This window comes from Polyodon spathula, chromosome 6 (assembly GCF_017654505.1).
Source record: "Polyodon spathula isolate WHYD16114869_AA chromosome 6, ASM1765450v1, whole genome shotgun sequence".
Taxonomy (NCBI): domain Eukaryota; kingdom Metazoa; phylum Chordata; class Actinopteri; order Acipenseriformes; family Polyodontidae; genus Polyodon; species Polyodon spathula.
Window position 1 is genome coordinate 34135199 of NC_054539.1, and position 20873 is coordinate 34156071.

General features: G+C 37.2%; 1 protein-coding gene across 1 annotated transcript in view; it reads right to left on the minus strand.

Annotated features, from left to right (window-relative positions):
• The window catches only part of lbr (lamin B receptor), a 36462-nt gene that overhangs the window by 9267 nt on the left and 6322 nt on the right, over positions 1 to 20873 (minus strand). The window contains exons 2-8 of the mRNA XM_041252776.1: positions 10804 to 10982; positions 10178 to 10375; positions 3139 to 3216; positions 2529 to 2718; positions 1132 to 1328; positions 955 to 1009; positions 376 to 570 (exon numbers count right to left, since the gene is read on the minus strand). Coding sequence (XP_041108710.1) covers positions 376 to 570; positions 955 to 1009; positions 1132 to 1328; positions 2529 to 2718; positions 3139 to 3216; positions 10178 to 10375; positions 10804 to 10968 — 1078 coding nt within the window. The 5' untranslated portion in view covers positions 10969 to 10982. The remainder of the gene's footprint in view (positions 1 to 375; positions 571 to 954; positions 1010 to 1131; positions 1329 to 2528; positions 2719 to 3138; positions 3217 to 10177; positions 10376 to 10803; positions 10983 to 20873) is intronic.

Consider the following 20873-nt stretch of genomic DNA (forward strand, 5'->3'; position numbering starts at 1 on the left):
AAGGAAGACATCTGTACTTAGTATGAAAAAAAAACTGTAAAATAGTGAAAAATGCAAGATATTTACCTTAATTACAGGTTCCACCAGACAATAAGAGCAAAAAGGTTACATTCTTTAAATGCCTTAAATACCATAAAGATATGGTTTAGACATAAGCAGCATGTTATTTGAGCTATTTTACATAATATTTAACACAGGCAAGTTACTGACAAACAAATAAAACATAGAAAGCCACAGTGCTGTTGTATTTTTTATGACTGCAGAATTATTATAAATTCATAATTTACTTTGTCAAAGCAATCCCTATTTCTACATTAGACAGCAAATACATTAGCTTGACTCACAGCTTATGTGATAACATATGCAAGGTCTTACCCGAGTTTCCACCTGGTGCTAGTTCATCCTCAGAAGCCCAACGGGATCGTATGTAAAGATATATACCAAGTACCAGAGAAAAGGCCATTGCTGAAACAGCAAACTGCATGAAGTGCCCATGGATGTAGCTCAAGTCTATTCCATGGTTTACAGCTGCCCCCACCAGAACTGCACTTACACAAACTGCATAAAATCCTAGAAAATGCAAAAACACTTGTTTGTGTCAGAGATCTTTAGAAATTAATCTGTGTACATCAACGGGAGTCAACCTTTTTTTTTCTTTTTTCTTTATGCACTCAAAGGCGGCAATATGGAGAGCAAATATTTTATATTTTGTGACTGGTGTTTCATGCAACATTTGTTGGAGTCAAATCATATCAGTTATCATATCATACATCAGGCACTGCCTCATCAAGAGCAACATTTTAAAAGTTTTGTCCAATTTCTTTTTTTAACAGTTAACTTTTTTAAAAAATTCTAGTCATGGATATTTGAGGGGGGAAAAAGTAACACACTGACAGCTTATATTACATTTCTTTATTATTATTATATGACGGAAGCACTTTAATAAAAACTTACCATTAATCCTGTATCTCAGCCTGTTCCCATTTTTAAGAGGCAATCCATCCACAACCTTTAAAACAGATTTTTCTTTTTATTAAACTGTCTTTTGCATGTATCATTTTCTAAAAAAAAAAAAAAACTATCCTTAGATGGAAAATAAATAAATCCATAAAAGTTACTGAATTGACTTACCTTCCCAATCGGCAGTACATAGATCAATGCTTGAACGAGAAACCACAGAACAACAATTCCAAAAACTTGGTTGTCCCACAACGTGTTGAGTGCAGGCAAAGCAGGAGGGAAATTTAACACACTGGCATCCTTTCTACCACAGATCAACAGGAGAGTAAACACAGTGGCTGGGAGAAGAAGCAGCATAAAGAAGGCACCTGTGCAATGAGAAAGTTAGATAAAGACACAGCACTTCACAAGAATATTTAGTTCTAAATATGCTGCATTACACAGTTGCAAATACCCATTAAGTGTTAAATCAATGTCTAAACCATAGGGCTGCAACAAAGGGTCCATTTTGACATTTGAAGGATCGTAGCACATTACCGAAGAAAGGTTCGAACCTTCAATGGTACTAATTTGCATAATTTACTGGCAACGTCACCATAGCTACTTGTTTATATCCGACTAAAACTCTTATTGTTCTACAGATAAATCCATAGAAATGTAATAAAACATTCCCATGTAGTTTAAAAATATGTTATATAGAACAGTAATCATGTTTTTAGAATTTAAATAAAAATACGTTTATGTACAAGTAACTGATGCCGATTGCGATATATACAGTAAGCTTGCATTGCAGCAACACCTTATTGCGGCCAATTAAAAGATCTGCACAAAAACACATCTTGATTTAACAGTCACCGTTCAAAGGCCTTTTTTCAATACAGCTTACGCTATACAACGCTTTGCAGTCAAGATAGTAAAATAAATTAAAGTTCTGGCTCTAGATAACACAAGCTGGAGGGGGGAGGGGTGGACGGTGCTCAGTTTTCAAAATGAATTATTAGTGTTGGTGTATATTTTTTAGGTTTCCAACATATTCTAGTATAGCCCTTCTCTTACACTGTCTTGTACACTAGGTATTCAGTACACATTTTGAAGCACTGCAGCCACCATAGGTACCTGCAGTACTTTGGCATAATATAATATACCCTGCTCAAACATGGCAGCAGCACCATACAGGGTTGTTACATAGAATGATTTGGTAGTGGATTTTAATATAACTTTTGTTTAAGTAATATGCATTATACAAATCAAAAGATTGAAATGTGCATGACATGATATTTAAAATGTGTGATTTATATTATTCACAAATTGTTAAACGGTTTCTGTTAACAGAGAAACACACAGTGCATGCATGCCACCTGACGAACTTTCGAAGGTTTAGAACTAACTTCGAACTCCTGGCTAGTGATCAAACCTTCGAATCTTTGAACACAGCCCTAGTAAACCAGTAGACAATTGAAAAGTCTTAAATTTATATTTAAAAAAAATTTGTTTCTTGTATTTCAAGTTTAAACTTTGTTTGTTTTATGACACAGAACAGAAAGTTGTAAGCGAGATAAACCACATACCTATTTTCCCCCCGAATTCAAGTTCGGTTGTTTTAGGCACTTTGTATTTATGAGTCTTCTCAACAATGTTTTCCATTTTTCTCTCAGGCTCTTCACTCTCCATCACTTTACCAGCAGTCTCCTCTTTTCGTGGACGTAGGTTGTAGCGCACGTCTAAGCGGCTGCTGTCCAATTCTGACTCAATTTTATGCTTTACAAAGTAAAAAAATTAATTAAATAAATGTATTTTAATATATTAAAACCTGTTGAACAAATGTATTGATGCAATTTTAGAAGGCATTTAATAATAATAATTTAATATCAAAAACTGACATTTTGTCAAGTCAAAACATCAGATTTTGTTAACAAGGTTAACTGATTTGTTCATTTTGGGCAAATGTCTCCATTAGATTCCCGTCCCTGTCATTCTACCAGTTTTTTTATTTTATTTTTTTAAATGATTCAGGGAAGAGCACAGAGAAATCTAAAAACTTTTTGAAAGGATTGGCAAATATTATAAATTGTTGGGAGAGGATCCAGCTACATAAATAAATACTGCTAAAAGGATTGAAAGTTGTGGTATTCCAGCATGTTCAGATATTCACTTTTTAATGCATCTACTAGAAATTACCTCAATGTTTTTGTGGGCTGTATCATTCACCTCTTTCTTCATGTGCGGATTATTGATATTATTTATGACAGACTTCGGCTGCAATTAAAAATATAAAAGATATAAAAAGTTAAGTTATTGTCATAACCCTGGTTCTCTCAAATAGAATTCTAACAATTACAGAATGGGATATATCTCTTATAGCCTGAAATACCTGAGCATGCAGTGAACGCATCAATGTTGAAGGGTACTAGTTCCATTTCTAACTTCAGGGAACCAGGGTTATGATAATAACCCAACGTTCCCTTTCAAGTAAGAAATGTAACAATTGCAGCATGGGTAAGTGTGCCAAAGCTGTTGCAAAGGCAATACTGCAGAACAACTGGAATGCTACAAGGCTAAGCCGTGCGGCTGCCTTGTGCGTTACCATATGGAACCCAAGTAACAAGTAGCTATATAATATCTCAAGACAATAATAGGATAGCAAGTTGTGTGCAGAACAGACAATGCTACATTAAATCCAACAATTAACTGTCAATAGAATATTATTCTGATGATTTTATTAAAAAAAACAAAAAAAAAAAAACACATTTACATGAGAAATGTCTCGTGTAAAATGCTTTCTTGGGTTTCTGTTCACTCAAGTTTATTTCACTCTGGTAAACCGGGCTTTTCACCCGACGTCATGCAAACAAATGGCAAAGGTGGTGGTTGATATGTAAATGAGCTATGCATAAAGTACTTGTTCTTTTTTTCAAGATTACTAGTGAAATTTTCTGAAAATATGGTTTCCATGTGAAGAGAATTGGTACATGAGAGAATCTAAACTGCTCTAATAAAGCAAAATACCTTGTGCCTGGTTGGTTAATAATGTGCTTTACTGCTCTTGCCAAATTGTTTTTCAATGTCATTAGTGGGGTGTCATGTCAGTAGTGAATACTGTTTCAACTAATTTATCTTCCAACTTGAATTAAAATGCATTAAAATTGTTTTTTTTTGTTGTTTTTTTTCATTTATCTACACATCTTACCCTACAACAATATTCTAAAAATTTGTAGAAAATTAATAGCTTGGTTGGATGAGTGTCCACCCCCCTTGTAATAGTAATCCTAAATTAGCTCAGATGTAACCAAACGCCTTCAAAATCACACACCAAGTTAAGGGACCTACACCTGTGTTAAACTGTAGTGATTTACATGATTTCAGGATAAATTCAGCAGTTCCTGTAAGATCCCTCTGCTGGGTAGTGAATTTCAAAGCAAAGACTCAACCATGAGCACCAAGGTGCTTTCAAACAAAGTTATGGAAACGCACAGATCAGGGGATGGGTATAAAAAAAAAATATCAAAAGGCCTTCAATATCCCTTGGCGGTCAAGAGGATTATTAAGAAGTGGAAGGTGTATGGCATCACCAAGAACCTGCCTAGATTAGCCCGTCCCTCCAAACTGGATGACCGAGCAAGAAGGAGACTGATCAGAGAGGCTACCGAGAGGCTAATGGCAACTTTGCAAGGGCTACAGGCTTTTATGGCCAAGACTGATCAAAGTGTGCATGTGACAACAATATCCCAAGCACTCCACAAATCTGGCCTGTATCGTAAGGTGGCAAGAAGGAACCCATTACTCAAGAAAGCCCACCTTGAATCATATTTGAAGTATGCGAAATAAAATAAACTCAGCACTCTGTAGCTATGTGGCAAAAAGTTTTGTGGTCTGACGAAACTAAAATGGAGCCTTTTGGCCTAAATACAAAGCGTTATGATTGGCGCAAACCCAATAGAATGCAGCACCCAAAGAACACCATCTCTACTGTGAAGCATTGTGGTGGAAGCATCATGTTATGGGGATGTTTCTCATCGGGAGGGACTGAGGCACTTGTCAGGAAAATGAATGGAGCAAAGTACAAAGAAGTCCTTGAGGAAAACCTGCTGCCCTCTGCAAGAAAGCTGAAACTGGGACGGAAGTTCACCTTTCAGCATGACAACGACACAAAGCACAAAGCCAAAGCTACACTGAAGTGGCCCAGTCAAAGCCCCAACCTAAATCCAATCGAAAACTGTGGCATGACGAAGATTGCTGTCCATCAATGCTCCCCAAGGAACTTGACAGAACTTGAACAGTTTTGTAAAGAATGGTCACATATTGCCAAATCTAGGTGTGCAAAGTTGGCAGAGACCTATCCCAACAGATTCACAGCTGCAATTGCTGCAAAGGGTGATTCCACCAAGTATTAACTCAGGGGGTGGAGACTTATCCAATTACGATCTTTCAGTTTTGTATTTTTAATTTTTCATAATTTTTCTCAATAATATTTTTTTTCTCCTTAACAGTGTGGAGTATTGTGTAGATAAAGTGTAAAAAAATTCTCATTTAAATGCATGAAACTGAGGCACTGTCACAACAAAATCTCAAAAAAGTTCAAAGTGGAATATAGATTTTTGTATACGCGGTTTTGCATGGAAAGATCCGCATTTGCTTCCGCTCCATCGTGTGTGTCCTTGCGCGTTCTCATGTCGCCAGCATCTCTCGCTTTGTCACGTGTACTAGTCATAGTAGTATGCGCATGCGGTCTTGTTGCTCTGTGTTAACTCTAGGGTTCTTTGTGACTTCCTGGACAATTTTAGGCCTTGTTCTTTGAGATTTTGGCAGGACGGCCACTCCTGGGAAGATTCACTACTGTCCCAAACTTTCTCCATTTGGACAGTATGGCTCTGAATGTGGTTTGGTGGAGTCCCAGAGAGTTAGAAATGGCTTTGTATCCCTTTCCAGACTGATAGGAATCAACAACTTTTTTTCCCTGGATCTTCAGGAATTTCTTTTGATCGTGGCATGATGTGCCTCCAGAACCTGTGTGCTGACAACTTCACTCTGATGGTAAGGGCCAAAGTTAGTCAGATTCATATTGGGCAGAGCTGGCCCAAATCAGGCCTGATTGTTAACTTAAGTACTCAAACAGCTGACCCTAATTATCCCTTTAATTGGGTTGAGTTAACTAGGGGGGCAATAACTTTTTCATACCTGAAGATTGCATGTTTGATTACCTCGCACACCAACAAATGAAAGAAGCACCAAACTGGTGTCATTTTTTCTCTCAGACCCTCTATATACTACTACAACCCACAAGAAGATCTGACCAAATTCAATGATAAAAATGTGCAAAAATCACAGCACTATATATATATATATATATACATATATATATATATATATATATATATATATATATATATATATATATATATATATATATATATATATATATATATATATATATATATATAATAAGTTGTGTCATTTTAACTTCGTAAAACATAATTGTACTGTACAGACAGCTGTCGATTAAAAAAAAAAAAAATGATGGAAGAGGAATTTGGTGAACGCAAAAGTATTATTGATCCTGGACACCGCCATTGAGGTCCAGTATCTTTAGACGCGTTGGTGCTCAGTTTCACAGTAAAGCCTGGATGACAACATCAGGCTTGTTAACAACATGGCCTGGCGCAAATATAATCTTGAATTCCAGTTACACCCGACCATTACTTCTGAAAGAATAAGTAATCCGCTTAGGTAGTGATTTCTGAAATGTAGGCTATTACTAATTGTGCTTAAAAGTACTGTGAAATTCAAGCGCTGTAAACTTATATATTTGCTACACAAAATATCTGTCTGATGTTTGGAGAAATGTAGTGACTTAGCAAGTGAATGGGAGAAAAGTATTCTGCGTACTACAGTACAGTTTATAGTACAGTAGATTTCTGAAACAAAAACTACATCATTGTTTAAAAAGAATTAAAAAAAAAAAAAAAAAGCCTACAGTAATGTTATACAATGTATGTGTGTATGACAAAAAAAGCTGAAATTCAGGGCCAAAACAATTCAGCATGTGTTAAGCGCCAACTGCTTCTTGACCATTTCGGCAGTAGGCCTATAACGGCTTGAGATATACAGTACTGTGCAAAAGTTTTAGTCAGGTGTGAAAAAATGCTGTAAAGTAAGAATGCTTTCAAAAATAGACATGTTAATACATTATATTTATCAATTAACTAAATGCAAAGCGAGTGAACAGAAGAAAAATCTACATCAAATCAATATTTGGTGTGACCACCCTTTGCCTTCAAAACAGCATCAATTCTTCTAGGTACACTTGCACAAAGTCAGGGATTTTGCAGAAATATAGTCAGGTGTATGATTAAACAATTATACCAAACAGGCGCTAATGATCATCAATTCAATATGTAGGTTGAAACACAATCATTAACTGAAACAGAAACAGCTGTGTAGGAGGAATAAAACTGGGTGAGGAACAGCCAAACTCAGCTAACAAGGTGAGGTTGCTGAAGACAGTTTACTGTCAAAAGTCATACACCATGGCAAGACAGAGCACAGCAACAAGACACAAGGTAGTTATATTACATCAGCAAGGTCTCTCCCAGGCAAAAATTTCAAGGCAGACAGGGGTTTCCAGATGTGCTGTCCAAGCTCTTTTGAAGAAGCACAAAGAAACGGGCAACGTTGAGGACCGTAGACGCAGTGGTCGGCCAAGGAAACTTACTGCAGCAAATGAAAGACACATAATGCTTACTTCCCTTCGCGATCGGAAGATGTCCAGCAATGCCATCAGCTCAGAATTGGCAGAAAACAGTGGCACCCTGGTACATTCGTTTCCTGTCCGGAGAAGTCTGGTCAGAAGTGTCCTTCACGGAAGACTTGCGGCCAAAAAGCCATACCTCCGACGTGGAAACAAGGCCAAGCGACTCATCTATGCACGAAAACACAGGAACTGGGGTGCAGAAAAATGGCAGCAGGTGCTCCTGACTGATGAGTCAAAATTTGAAATATTTGGCTGTAGCAGAAGTCTCCTCAATGCTGAGAAGTACAGGCAGATACTTATCCATCATGCAATACCATCAGTGAGGCATCTGACTGGCCCCAAATGTATTCTGCAGCATGACAACGACCCCAAACATACAGCAAAAGTCATTAAGAACTATCTTCAGCGTAAAGAAGAACAAGGAGTCCTGGAAGTGATAGTATGGCCACCACAGAGAGCCCTGATCTCAACATTGAGTCTGTCTGGGATTACATGAAGGGTGAGAAGCAACTGAGGCTGCATAAATCCACAGAAGAACTGTGGTTAATTCTCCAAGCTGTTTGGACCAACCTACCTGCCAAGTTCCTTCAGAAACTGTGTGCAAGTGTACCTTGAAGAATTGATGCTGTTTTGAAGGCAAAGGGTGGTCACACCAAATATTGATTTGATGTAGATTTTTCTTCTGTTCACTCACTTTGCATTTAGTTAATTGATAAATATAAACTATTAACATGTCTACTTTTGAAAGCATTCTTACTTTACAACATTTTTTCACACCTGCCTAAAACTTTTGCACAGTACTGTATATATAAAAATAAATAAGGAAATAAATAAATAGATAGATAAATACAGTGGCTCTCAAATTATTCACCACCCCCAAAAGCTCTATTTTGGTCTCATCAGACCATAGAATCTGCTTCCACTTTGTCTCAGAGTCTCCCACATGGCCTTCTGTCAAACTCTAGCCAAGATTTGATATGAGTTTTTTTTTTTTTTTTTTTTTTTTCCCCCCCCAACAATGGCTTTCTTTTTGCCACTCTCCCATAAAGGCCAGTTTTGTGAAGCACCCGGGCTATTGTTGCCGTATGCACAGTGTCTCCCAGCTCAGCCGTGGAAGACTGTAACTCCTTTAGAGTTGCCATAGGCCTCTTGGTGGCCTCCCTGACTAGTGCCCTTCTCACCCGGACACTCAGTTTCTGAGGACGGCCTGTTCTAGACAGATTCACAGTTGTGCCATATTCTCTCCATTTCTTAATAATGGCCTTTACTGTGCTCCGGGGGATATTCAATACCTTGGAAATCTTCTTATATACTACCCGATTGGTCCTTTTGAAGAACCTTATTCCGGATTTGCTTTGAACATTCCTTCGTCTTCATGATATACTTTTTATTAGGAAATGTACTTACCAACTGTGGGACCTCCCAGAGACAGGTGTATTTAACCTGAAATCATGTGAAACACCTTAAATCGCACACAGGTGGACTCCATTCAACTAATTATGTGACTTGTAAAGACAATTGGCTGCACCAGAGCTTATTTAGGTGTGTCATAGCAAAAGGGGTGAATACTAATGCAATCAATTATTTTCTGTTTTATATTTGTAATTAATTTAGAACAATTTGTAGATTTTATTTTTCACTTTAACATTAAGGACTTTTTTTGTGTTGATCAGTGGCAAAAACTCCTAATTAAATCCATTTTCATTCCATGTTGTAACACAATAAAATGTAGAAAAGTCCAAGCCAAGGGGGGTGAATACTTGAATACTCTTAAATCAGAACCTAGGTTAAAAAAGAATTATACATTTAAATACTAAAGCAAAATTATTTCAGAATTGACGAGCGAGGGGGAAAAAAAAAAGTGAGTTTGACTGAATAGGTCACAGCTCACTCCTCTCTCAGGCAGGCTGAAAAAAAAAGAAAAACATGGCGTTGATCCCTATGCGACAGCTGTGAATCTCTCCTGGGGCGGACCAAGTGGGGCATCTTAAAAGGAGCAGCTTTGATACAAGTGCTTAGGTAATTTCAGGCTATAAGAGATATATCCCATTCGGTAATGGTTACATTTCGTAATTGAAAGGGAAACAGTTAACTTTTTAGAACAGTCTGCGCTATTAACTCCCTGTTTAGTAATATTTAGTACCATATTGTTTTATTTCGCTCTGAAAATGTGCCTTTGCTTTAAAATTAGGGACCATGGTATCAATCTGCTGTAGCAGTAAACTGAATACAACTTAAATTGCAGTGAATATTTGTTATGCATTAACTGGTGAACAAGATTCTATTAAAATAGAGATCAGCCAGACACCAGGAAACCCAGTTACAAATTAATTTGCAATTTTTAATCAGCCTATGTAGTCTAGATCCAATAGTTGTCCTAACAATAAAAACCTTGCTACCTTAAAACTGATGGTAATGCAAAACCCAAAAGTGAGCATCCTCAAATGTATAGCATTTATTTTTTCTTACCAGTGGAGACATGGTGACTTCCAGGACCTCTTGCACCTTGACCTCTTTTTTGGCCTCTCTGCCACGGGAGGAGGAGCGCCGTGTGGTCCGGCTGGAAGAGCGGCGCGATGTCCTGCCTGGGGAGCGTGAGCGACTGCGTCTTCGAGACGAGGAGTTCGAACGAGAGCTCTCCCTTCTATTTTTAAACAAATTCATTTTCTGATTTAAAAAAAAAAAAAAAGTTGGTGACAATGTCAAACTTTTTTCAGCATTGGGCTGACAAAAGCTCACTTTGCATGACTCAAAAGCAACTGCAATTTTGTTTTGTTCTGTTTTTACCACTGAGAATAAGAAAAATCCATTTAAAAAAGTGCCACCAGTACTTGCATAAATCTCATACACCTTGAACTGTTTGTATGCCCATGGTAATCAAGCTGGTCATGCAGCTTGTAGCTAGCCACAGAGTTATTTGTGAACAACCTGGCAACCAGGATAAGAAAAAGCAGCGCATATTGCCTAAAAAAATGGCATTTGAAACAGATACACAGTAATGATATACCAAAATTAGCTTTTAGTTTATTTGTAATTTCCTGTAACTACAAATAATTGGCCACTTAACTGTGTGCACCATTTTATAAACTTCTCACCTGCAGATCAGCCTCCCTCAGTTCCAGTTCAGTGCCGTCCTTGTACTTTACTGTGTAGAGCTGAGTGGATGTGTCATAATCCATCACCTTCACCTCGTAATAGAGACTGCTGCCAGGCCAGCGCCCCATCACCAATTCTCCATTCTCAAACTTCCTGCTTGGCATTCTATATAGTACACCTAGGTAGGGAATGATTCAGAAATATTAAAATAAATACTTGCAATGTTTGTGGGTGGTCTATTTAACCATTATAAAAACCAAGTTTTTATAATACTAGCCTAACCTACTCTCTATTTAGTATAAGAGTTAAGGACTGACAGAAGTACATGTCACATTCTTGCAAACTCTTACATGGTTTTTCAGTAATTAAGACTAGAATGAAGTCTTAAACTTAATGGAATTCCAGTTTTGTTTTGTTTTGAGAACGGATTCCGCAGTTAGAACATAAGAAAGTTTACAAAACGAGAGGAGGCCATTCGGCCCATCTTGCTCATTCGGTTGTTAGTAGCTTATTGATCCCAAAATCTCATCAAACAGCTTCTTGAAGAATCCCAGAGTGTCAGCTTCAACAACATTACTGAGGAGTTGATTCCAGACCCTCACGATTCTCTGTGTAAAAAAATGCCTCCTATTTTCTGTTCTGAATGCCCCTTTGTCTAATCTCCATTTGTGACCCCTGGTCCTTGTTTCTTTGTCAGATCGAAAAAGTCCCTTGGGTCGACATTGTCAATAACTTTTAGAATTTTGAATGCTTGAATTAGGTCGCCGTGTAGTCTTCTTTGTTCAAGACTGAATAAATTCAATTCTTTTAGCCTGTCTGCATATGACTTGCCTTTTAAATCCAGAATAACTATGGTCGTTCTTTGCACTCTTTCTAGAGCAGCAATATCCTTTTTCTAGTGAGGTGACCAGAAGTGAACACAATATTCAAGATGAGGTCTTACTAGTGCATTGTACAGTTTTAACATTCCTTCCCTTGATTTAAATTCAACACTTTTCCTAATATATTCGAGCATCTTGTTGGCCTTTTTTATAGCTTCCCCACATTGTCCAGATGAAGACATTTCTGAGTCAACAAGACCTCCTAGGTCTTTTTCATAGATTTCTTCTGTTGTACCGTCCGAAACAATAAAGTCTACCAAAAGATTTCACAGGAATTGAGAAATATGGGACTAAACTGCAGCACGAAACAGTGTTGTGAAAAAATAAAATAAAAACTTCTCGTTTGTGTTTGTTTTTCACATGTAGCTGAATACAAATAAACACTAAATAGTTTAATTTTAAATTATTAAAGTTAGATTAACTAATAATAATAATAATAATAATAAATAATAATAACAACTTTAATCCTTTGCGGTCCCATGTCGGACCAGGTCCGACATTACAATTTTCCCTTTCCAGTCCAATGTCGTACCCTGTCCAACCTTATCAAAAAAATGTAAAGCACAGGTCTCTAGTTGTTTTTTCTCCAGATAAAGCAGAAAAAAACCTTTCAATGGCCAAGTGAGACATATAGGAGCCGAATGAAGCCAAAAAAACATGGACACAAACAACAGAGATAGCTGCTTCCGCATCCAGCATTCCAAGAATATCACAGACATTTGCAGAGCTTTTTGAGATGTTATAGTAATAATGACTTGGTGTCACAAAGACGGCTGCAGTGGGTGACGTCAGACCAGAAACCAGGAAGCAACACAAAATAAATAGAGAGGTGGAGCTTGGTGAAGCTGAGCGATTGTTTGCGCTCAGCATTTAATAATGAAACAGACAGAAAATAAAAGGTTGTAAAGACAAACAAAACACTGGACACGGCACTGGCAGCCAAAACAAAGAGACAAACAAAAACGAACTACACAGACAAACATGGTGAGCTGCTATTATTATATATGTTACTTTTTTAATTTCTCCTCTCCACACCTGTTCTCCACTCACCGAACACACAACCCAGAGTGAGTGAAAACATGCTGCTTTTATGCAGCTGTACCAAGACTTGATTGCTAATCAATCATTCACCTGGAGTCTTGGTACAACTGCATGTGAACTAATAAACTGCAATTCCCAGTGCTCGCATATTATTACATTTTACCTGCACGTGAAGTGCTGTGCAATCCTCGTGCCTAAATACAAATATACATTTTAAACCACTAGTGTTACACAGACCCATTTATACCCCATTTATATCCTATGTACCAATGACTATACACCAATATTAACATACTACACAAATAACTAGCCCATGGGCGGGGCACTTTGCCACACCTGGATCGCATTATTGAGGAGTTTGGTGATAAAACGAGTGATCAGGACAGGATTTCTCAGCATGCATGTCTACTAAGAGGTATGTGAAATACAGCGAACAAGAGGTGGGGCTTGGCTGGAGATGCAGTACTGAGTGTGCTGTTGATATGCAGTTCCTTTTAACTGGTTTTACTCTGAATTTTTTTTTTTTTTTTTTTAAACAGCGCGTGTGAAAATAAACTGGACCTGACACGCCTGACAAGCGCTCAATAAATGGACCGCTAAGGGTTAAAAAGTTAGATAGTATTTGAAAAACATCAGTAAACACTTCAGAAAAATAGATTTAAAGTACGCCTATTAAAAACAAAATCTAAAAACATGACATTTAAAGATATTTCTTTACAACTTTATACATGCAATGTTATGGTTTTTTAAAAATGACTATATTGAATGTGATTTTCAGATACTTTGCACATTTCCAATATATGTACCTTATTTTTATTTATTTTTTCTGTTAAGGACTGGTTTATAAAGAACAAAATAATATGAACAATTACTGACCACTAGAAAAAAAATCTATGAAACACAATTAATGAAACAGCAGCAGATCTTGCAGTTAACACACTAAGTTTTTTTGTCTCCATTTTAAATTCCTGTCAGCATTTAACAATTTAAAGGAGAAATATTTTAAAATCTACAATTCTGAATGTACAATTTTCACCATTTCCTGTTCTTACTACAATAGCTAGAATAGAGAGAGCCATAAGCAAGAAGAGTAAACAAAACAAACAAAAAAACAAACAAACACTGAGTATGGAGTATTATCAAGGAGTTAATGATAAATTAGAAATAATAAGTTATAAAACTAAAGGTTTCACCTCAACCACCATGTCGTTTCCTTGTGTTGAGCGGGTGACGGGAGTAACGGATTTACGATAACTAAATTAATTAATACATACATTTGTTGGGGTTTTTTTTTTTTGTTTGTTTTTTTTAAAACAGGGGTATATTTTTTTTCAGGTAGTTTTCACTTTCTGTATATACAACTCCAAAATTAATCCACAGAATAGAACTCACAAAACTGCTAGTTGCTTTTTTAAACTACAATAGTTGCTTTTTTAAACAACTCGATTATCCAATGATCCAAATAAACATACAAAAACGTTTTATACAAGCGTCATAACTGGGCTTCTGGGCAGTGTAGTTTTCAAAGCAATCCATTATTTTTTATAGGAGAACAAAAGGTGCAGTTGCAAAGCAGAATTTCATTCCCAAATTGACAATTCCGTTCCCAATGCCTAATTCCGCAATTGAGGAAAAAATCAGTAGCCCTATGATTGGTATGTATAGGATTTGTTGTATTTGATATAAAATAAACTTGATTATACTGTGTTTGTATTTTTAGCAGTTTAACAATAAAAAGTGTGTCTCTGCGAGTCTCTCTCTCTCTCTCTCTCTCTCTCTCTCTCTCTCTCTCTCTCTATATATATATTTTACAGGTGCAACGTTGTGGTACGCTTGTGTGTGGATTGCCTCGCCCTGTGTGATTAGCCTACCTGCCTTAAACGACATTGCTACAATATAAAGGGTTTAGGGTTTTATTAATTGTACTTTTCTGCGCCTATTTTGAGCTATTTTTGAGTTTTATGTAAATCGTTTTTTTTTTTGTGGCTTTCGTTTTACTGTATGAAATTAGTGTTTTCGGTTACTTTCCAAAATGCTTAAGCACTTTTTTTTCTGTCAAAATATGTGTAGCAGTAACTCGACATGACAGGCACATTCTTCTGGGGTTTTTGTGTGTAGGCATTTTTGTACATTTCACCACAATTCGGTTTTAAATCCTCTGTATCTTAACTGTAACAAAACTTTAAATCCCGCTAACAAGCCTCCATCCTGACTGCAATCTTGTTTTAAATCTTGCAATCGTAGTCTCCAATAGAAACAAATCAATTATAGATACAAGTCAGAAAGGCGGGACATTGCCCAGCAGCACCGGGAAATGTATTTATTATTTTTGTAATACGTTTTATTTTTTTTTAATGGGAAAAGGATAAAGTCAACGTAAATAGATGAACCATTTCCACGTTATTTTCTGGTGTTTACTGGCTACTATCGATGCATTGTTTTCATAAAGACCCGGCGCACTGATGCATCATTTTTTCAGAACGCAAAAAAAAACCATGTAAATAATAAGTATATTACATTTTCTAAAGAGACTGTTAAGGCAGTGACACTACGCTTTGCTACTATTTTATTTATTTTTACTAACAGTGCAATTTTACAAGAGAGGCAGTATTGAGAATGACATACAACACATATTACTATACATATTGTGTTCAGATACAGCATCTTTTAATGAACAGTATAATTGAGATAAAAAAAAAAAAAAAACTCAGCCAAACTTTGTGTTTTCAGGTTGGTCTTCGGAACAAACAAGATATCAGGTTTGCATGGAGGCATTTTTTTTTTGTGTGTGCGATACAAATAGAAACATTTTCGCACAGGATTTTACAAACAAAGCATGAGCTGGACACATTATGTTCAAATATGAGGCAAGATATATATATTTTTTTAAATTTGACAATCAATCAAATGAGACTGTTAAACTTAATGCTTCACTATGAGATGCGAGTCTGAGACATTGTTGTCGAGCAAGCCCCCCGCTAGACATATGCAAGCACAAATGCCCTAAATGCCCCAGGAATTACAAAAATAAAAATAAAAATACTGGAAGTGGCAGTGTTCACAGGAAAATCATTCTCAATTAGAGTAGATGTACAGCACTCCCTGTTGGGGTCCAAGCCTTTGTTCGTTCTATTGAGGGGCTCGTTATAGCGAAAAGACAATCAGCATGAACGATAAACTGTTGAGCAAGTTAATGTTGAGATGAGACTGTGAATAAAAGTAGAATTACATGTACCTGTTTGTTTCATGTATGCAGTATTCTGCCTTTATCTAATCTGTTAAATAATTAAAATGCAGTACAAAAAGCAAAAATTCCGAATTGAAGCTGAACTTTTATTCAAAATCAATCTGACATGAATCGTTTCAAAGTGCACCAAATCTTAATCCAACATGCAAGAATCCCAGATTGACTTTACACTCCAAATCAACCAGACATCAAAAGTCTCCCCCTGGTTTTAGACCCAGCTAGTCCCGCCTTGTCCCACTTCATGGCCAATCACCAGCAGCTCCTGTGGTTCATGCCTGCCCCCCCATAGGCCGATATGACACACAGCCGCTCCTACTCCAAGTGTTCCTGGACTTCACATACCTCACATTGTATACATTACAATATTATCTTTTTTATTATTATCATTTGGGGTCCAGAAGCCAGGTTCGTTACAGCCGAAGGTTTGTTTTAATGAAGGGTGTTATATCGAGGGTGTACTGTATTTCAAAATGTTTAACAACTGACAGCTAGCTAAACGCAATCATGCTAAATTGGTTAAAACGGACATTAAATGGGCTAGTTTTTAACATTGATGTTCATTTGATTTTCCTTTGTTGATGTGCTTCAAATTTTGACTTGGCTGTTTAATTTTTTTTTTTGGGGGGGGGGGGGTCACATGGTTTTGACTTTGCATATGTTTTTTGGTGGGCTGGCGCGGTATGTTGTCGACGCCTACGTTCTCAAATCTATATGTGACGACGTGGCCTCAAAAATGACAGTATTAGCGAATATCGCAATATTTTTATATTATCGTCACGGTATGAAAATTACAATATCGGCACAACCTTAGTTGCAGGGATACTTAACATGCTCTTTGCCAAGGCTGCTAGGTTGGGAAAGCGTGTCTGGTTATTTTTCCACCAAATCAATAACTGGACTTTTTAATTTAAGAAGACACTCACCTTGTTTGTATGTCTTGTACTCACTTGTGTGGTGCTTTTTCTGTGTTCAGCATTTATGTTTGTTTCCCATTTAAAGCACTTGTTGCCATCTCACTCTTTTTAAAATGTGCAACCAGTCTCCTTGCTGCTGCCACTAACGTATGGACTTGTCGTACATCCTCCAAGCTTTTCTGAATGCATAGATTTACATTGTGCCCTGCGCAGCTCACACTTGCCATGCCACCAAAAAGTAACACAGCATGCTCGCTTGCAGAAATCAAAGACAGAGCTCTGCACACGTTGGTCATGTTGTCACGAACACAAGCTATTACTTTTGTAGCCGCTTCAAACTCTTGTATTTATCTGATTGATCGCTTCTGCTAAATTCACAGATCTGTGTCTCTTATGTAATTTTCGTGTCACAATACTTTTGACTTGAGTTTCCAGTTTTGTAATGGCAGGTGACTTAAAAACGCTTCCTGTGCCAAGCTTGTCCATACATCAGTAGTGCTGAACACTGAATTACACTCCTCATTTAAATCCTGTCAAAGCTTTTACTTTGCAAGTTCATGATCCAGAGTAATGAATTTGGAGATTGTCTTTCGACAGGGCATTTCATAGCCCAGAGCAAGATTCAGTCAGGTTTTTAAATACAGCTCCCTCTACTATACTAACAGGTCTGATATTTTGTGTGACAACATCCACTATCAAGCCTTTTATTTATTTTTCTCCAACGCTTTTTGGATCAACTTTCTTTCCAAAATAAGCTGTCAGTGAAGGGGTTGCTTCCTTTTCTTTTTTACTTGTGTTTCCGGTGTCGTATTTTGTCAGGTGCTGTCTTATTAAATGATCCTGCAGGTTGGTGGTATTGCCAGAGAAGCTCATTAAAACTCCAAAAACAGCACATTTTACCTTTCCATTTTGTTCTTAAAAAAAAAAACTTCCAAACGTCTGACAAATTTAAAATTAAATCAACAATTTAACAAGGAAAATCTGATCCTGAAATGCAGCACACCTCTAGCCTTCTCTAGGTTTTTTTTTTTTTTTTTTTTTTTACGCTTACTCTGAAAACATACATGCTGTGTAGTGGGCAGGGAGGTTTTTTTTTTTATTATTAATATATATTAAAGGAACCACAGGAAAGGCAAGGCTTAAGAGTGTAGATTTGCATTTTGCAGGTTTCTAATAAAAAACGGTCCTATTAATGAACTGATAGATGCAGGTTTCTTTTTTTCCCCCTCAACCAGATGGTTATTTTATCCACTGATGGTTATAACAACGATTCAGTGCATCAATGCATTTACCAGCCCTAAAAGCTATATAGGCCACTGTTTAAATTTCAGGTTACATCCATCTATTTAATACTGTACTTTTAAAATTAATCACGAGATATGGAAGCTTCAAAAGGCCTATGCAGTACTTACACTCATCTCTACATCTTCTGCTTTTCTACTCAAAACACCCTTCCGACTCCCCATCCCTACTTCCAAATACCAGTCACAACATGGATACGATCGCATTGCACTCAACTGCTTCCCCTGCGATTAGCCACGATTGCATGCAAGCACACATTCGGATTGCATGCGATCGGACTGTACCAAAATTGCATAAGCAACAGCCTTGCATTAGTTCCATTACTTCGCTGGGCACAAGGTTGTTTCAATAAATACTTTAATTTAAATATAGACCTACCATGTGATAAGTTTGGGATATTCAGTCTATTTAAAACAGTATGTAGGTGTTTATTTTTTAAAATATTTTATATATAAATAAAAAACGCTACCGAAGAACATTTTGCTCCTACTTTCCAGGCAAGTAGCAAATCCTCACTACTGCTAATTAACTTCTAGCACTGTTTAAAACTACCTTCGAACTCCTGGCTAGAGAACGAACCTTCGAACACAGGCCTAGTGGCAATAATTATTTACTTATTTTAATTGTCAACATTACATTTATTTTCAACTTAATTATCACTAAACTGATTTAAAAATAAATAAAATAAAAAAAGTGTGAAACTGAATTTGCTATTCCCAGGAATGGAAAATCAGTAGCCCTATACTCACTTTTTATACAGCAGACTAGATGCCAATTCCCTTGAAAAAGTATCCCACCCCACAACAGCAGTTTGTGGCTCTGCAGGGCTCGCAAAATCACTAGCCCGACATTCTGGGACAACAAAAAAAAGTCATTTTTTTGGCTGCTTGCCGACGGGCAATCCTATTTTTTTACTCTATAACAACATAACGTTCTGTGCTTTAATCAAACAGCGGTTTGTCAATCGAGATTCCGCTCACACATCCTCCCGGTAAAACACATTTAGAGGGATCAGTGTTTTTCGTTGGTAATGCTTGAGTGACTTCCGGGATGTCGTACACGTAAACATTTCTCGTCAGCGCACTGGTATGTGTCACGACTGTCTTCTCCAGTGAAACGAAGGGTAAAACTGACACTACGACAGCCAAAGTATATATTTTTGTATTGAAGACTATGATTTTAGAAGTTACAGACTGGAATTACAAGCTACTGTACTCTGCTCATCAAGATTCACATTTTGTAATCTTGTTCTTACCTTTATTAAATTGCTAACGTTATTTCCCAACCCAGGGGGAAAAAAAAAAAATAAAAAAAAAAAAATAAGAATACTACAGCAATAGTCTCGGATCCATATCCTTGCTATATGGCCTTAATTATACGATTGAATACTGATGAAAAAAAAAAATCTAAATGCTGATGTTTGCTCGTACAGGTCTATGCAACCGGCAGGGCAAAGCAACATTATTTATTTATTTATTGCAACCGGCAGGGCCAAAGCAAATTGGCCGTCCCGTTATATATAATATATATATTATATATATATATATATATATATATATATATATATATATATATATATACACACACACACACACACACACACACACACACACACACAGTACTGTGCAAAAGTTTTAGGCAGGTGTGAAAAAATGCTGTAAAGTAAGAATGCTTTCAAAAATAGACATGTTAATAGATTATATTTATCAATTAACTAAATGTAAAGTGAGTGAACAGAGGAAAAATCTAAATCAAATCCATATTTGGTGTGACCACCCTTTGCCTTCAAAACAGCATCAGGTCTTCTAGGTACACTTACACAAAGTCACGGATTTTGTAGGCATATAGTCAGGTGTATGATTAAACAATTATACCAAACAGGTGCTAAAGAGTCATCAATTCAATAAGTAGGTTGAAACACAGTCATTAACTGAAACAGAAACAGCTGTGTAGGAGAAATAAAACTGGGTGAGGAACAGCCAAACTCAGCTAACAAGGTGAAGTTGCTGAAGACAGTTTACTGTCAAAAGTCATACACCATGGCAAGACTGAGCACAGCAACAAGACACAAGGTAGTTATACTACATCAGCAAGGTCTCTCCCAGGCAAAAATTTCAAGGCAGACAGGGGTTTCCAGATGTGCTGTCCAAGCTCTTTTGAAGAAGCACAAAGAAACGGGCAACGTTGAGGACCGTAGACGCAGTGGTCGGCCAAGGAAACTTACTGCAGCAAAGGAAAGACACATAATGCTTACTTCCCTTCGCAATCGGAAGATGTCCAGCAATGCCATCAGCTCAGAATTGGCAGAAAACAGTGGCACCCTGGTACACCCATCTACTGTCCGGAGAAGTCTGGTCAGAAGTGTCCTTCATGGAAGACTTGCGGCCAAAAAGCCATACCTCCAACATGGAAACAAGGCCAAGCGACTCATCTATGCACGAAAATACAGGAACTGGGGTGCAGAGAAATGGCAGCAGGTGCTCCTGACTGATGAGTCACAATTTGAAATATTTGGCTGTAGCAGAAGGGCTGGACAGCGGTACACGAATGAGTGTCTGCAGGCAACAGTGAAGCATGGTGGAGGTTCCTTGCAAGTTTGGAGCTGCATTTCTGCAAATGGAGTTGGGGATTTGGTCAGAATTAATGGTCTCCTCAATGCTGAGAAGTACAGGCATATACTTATC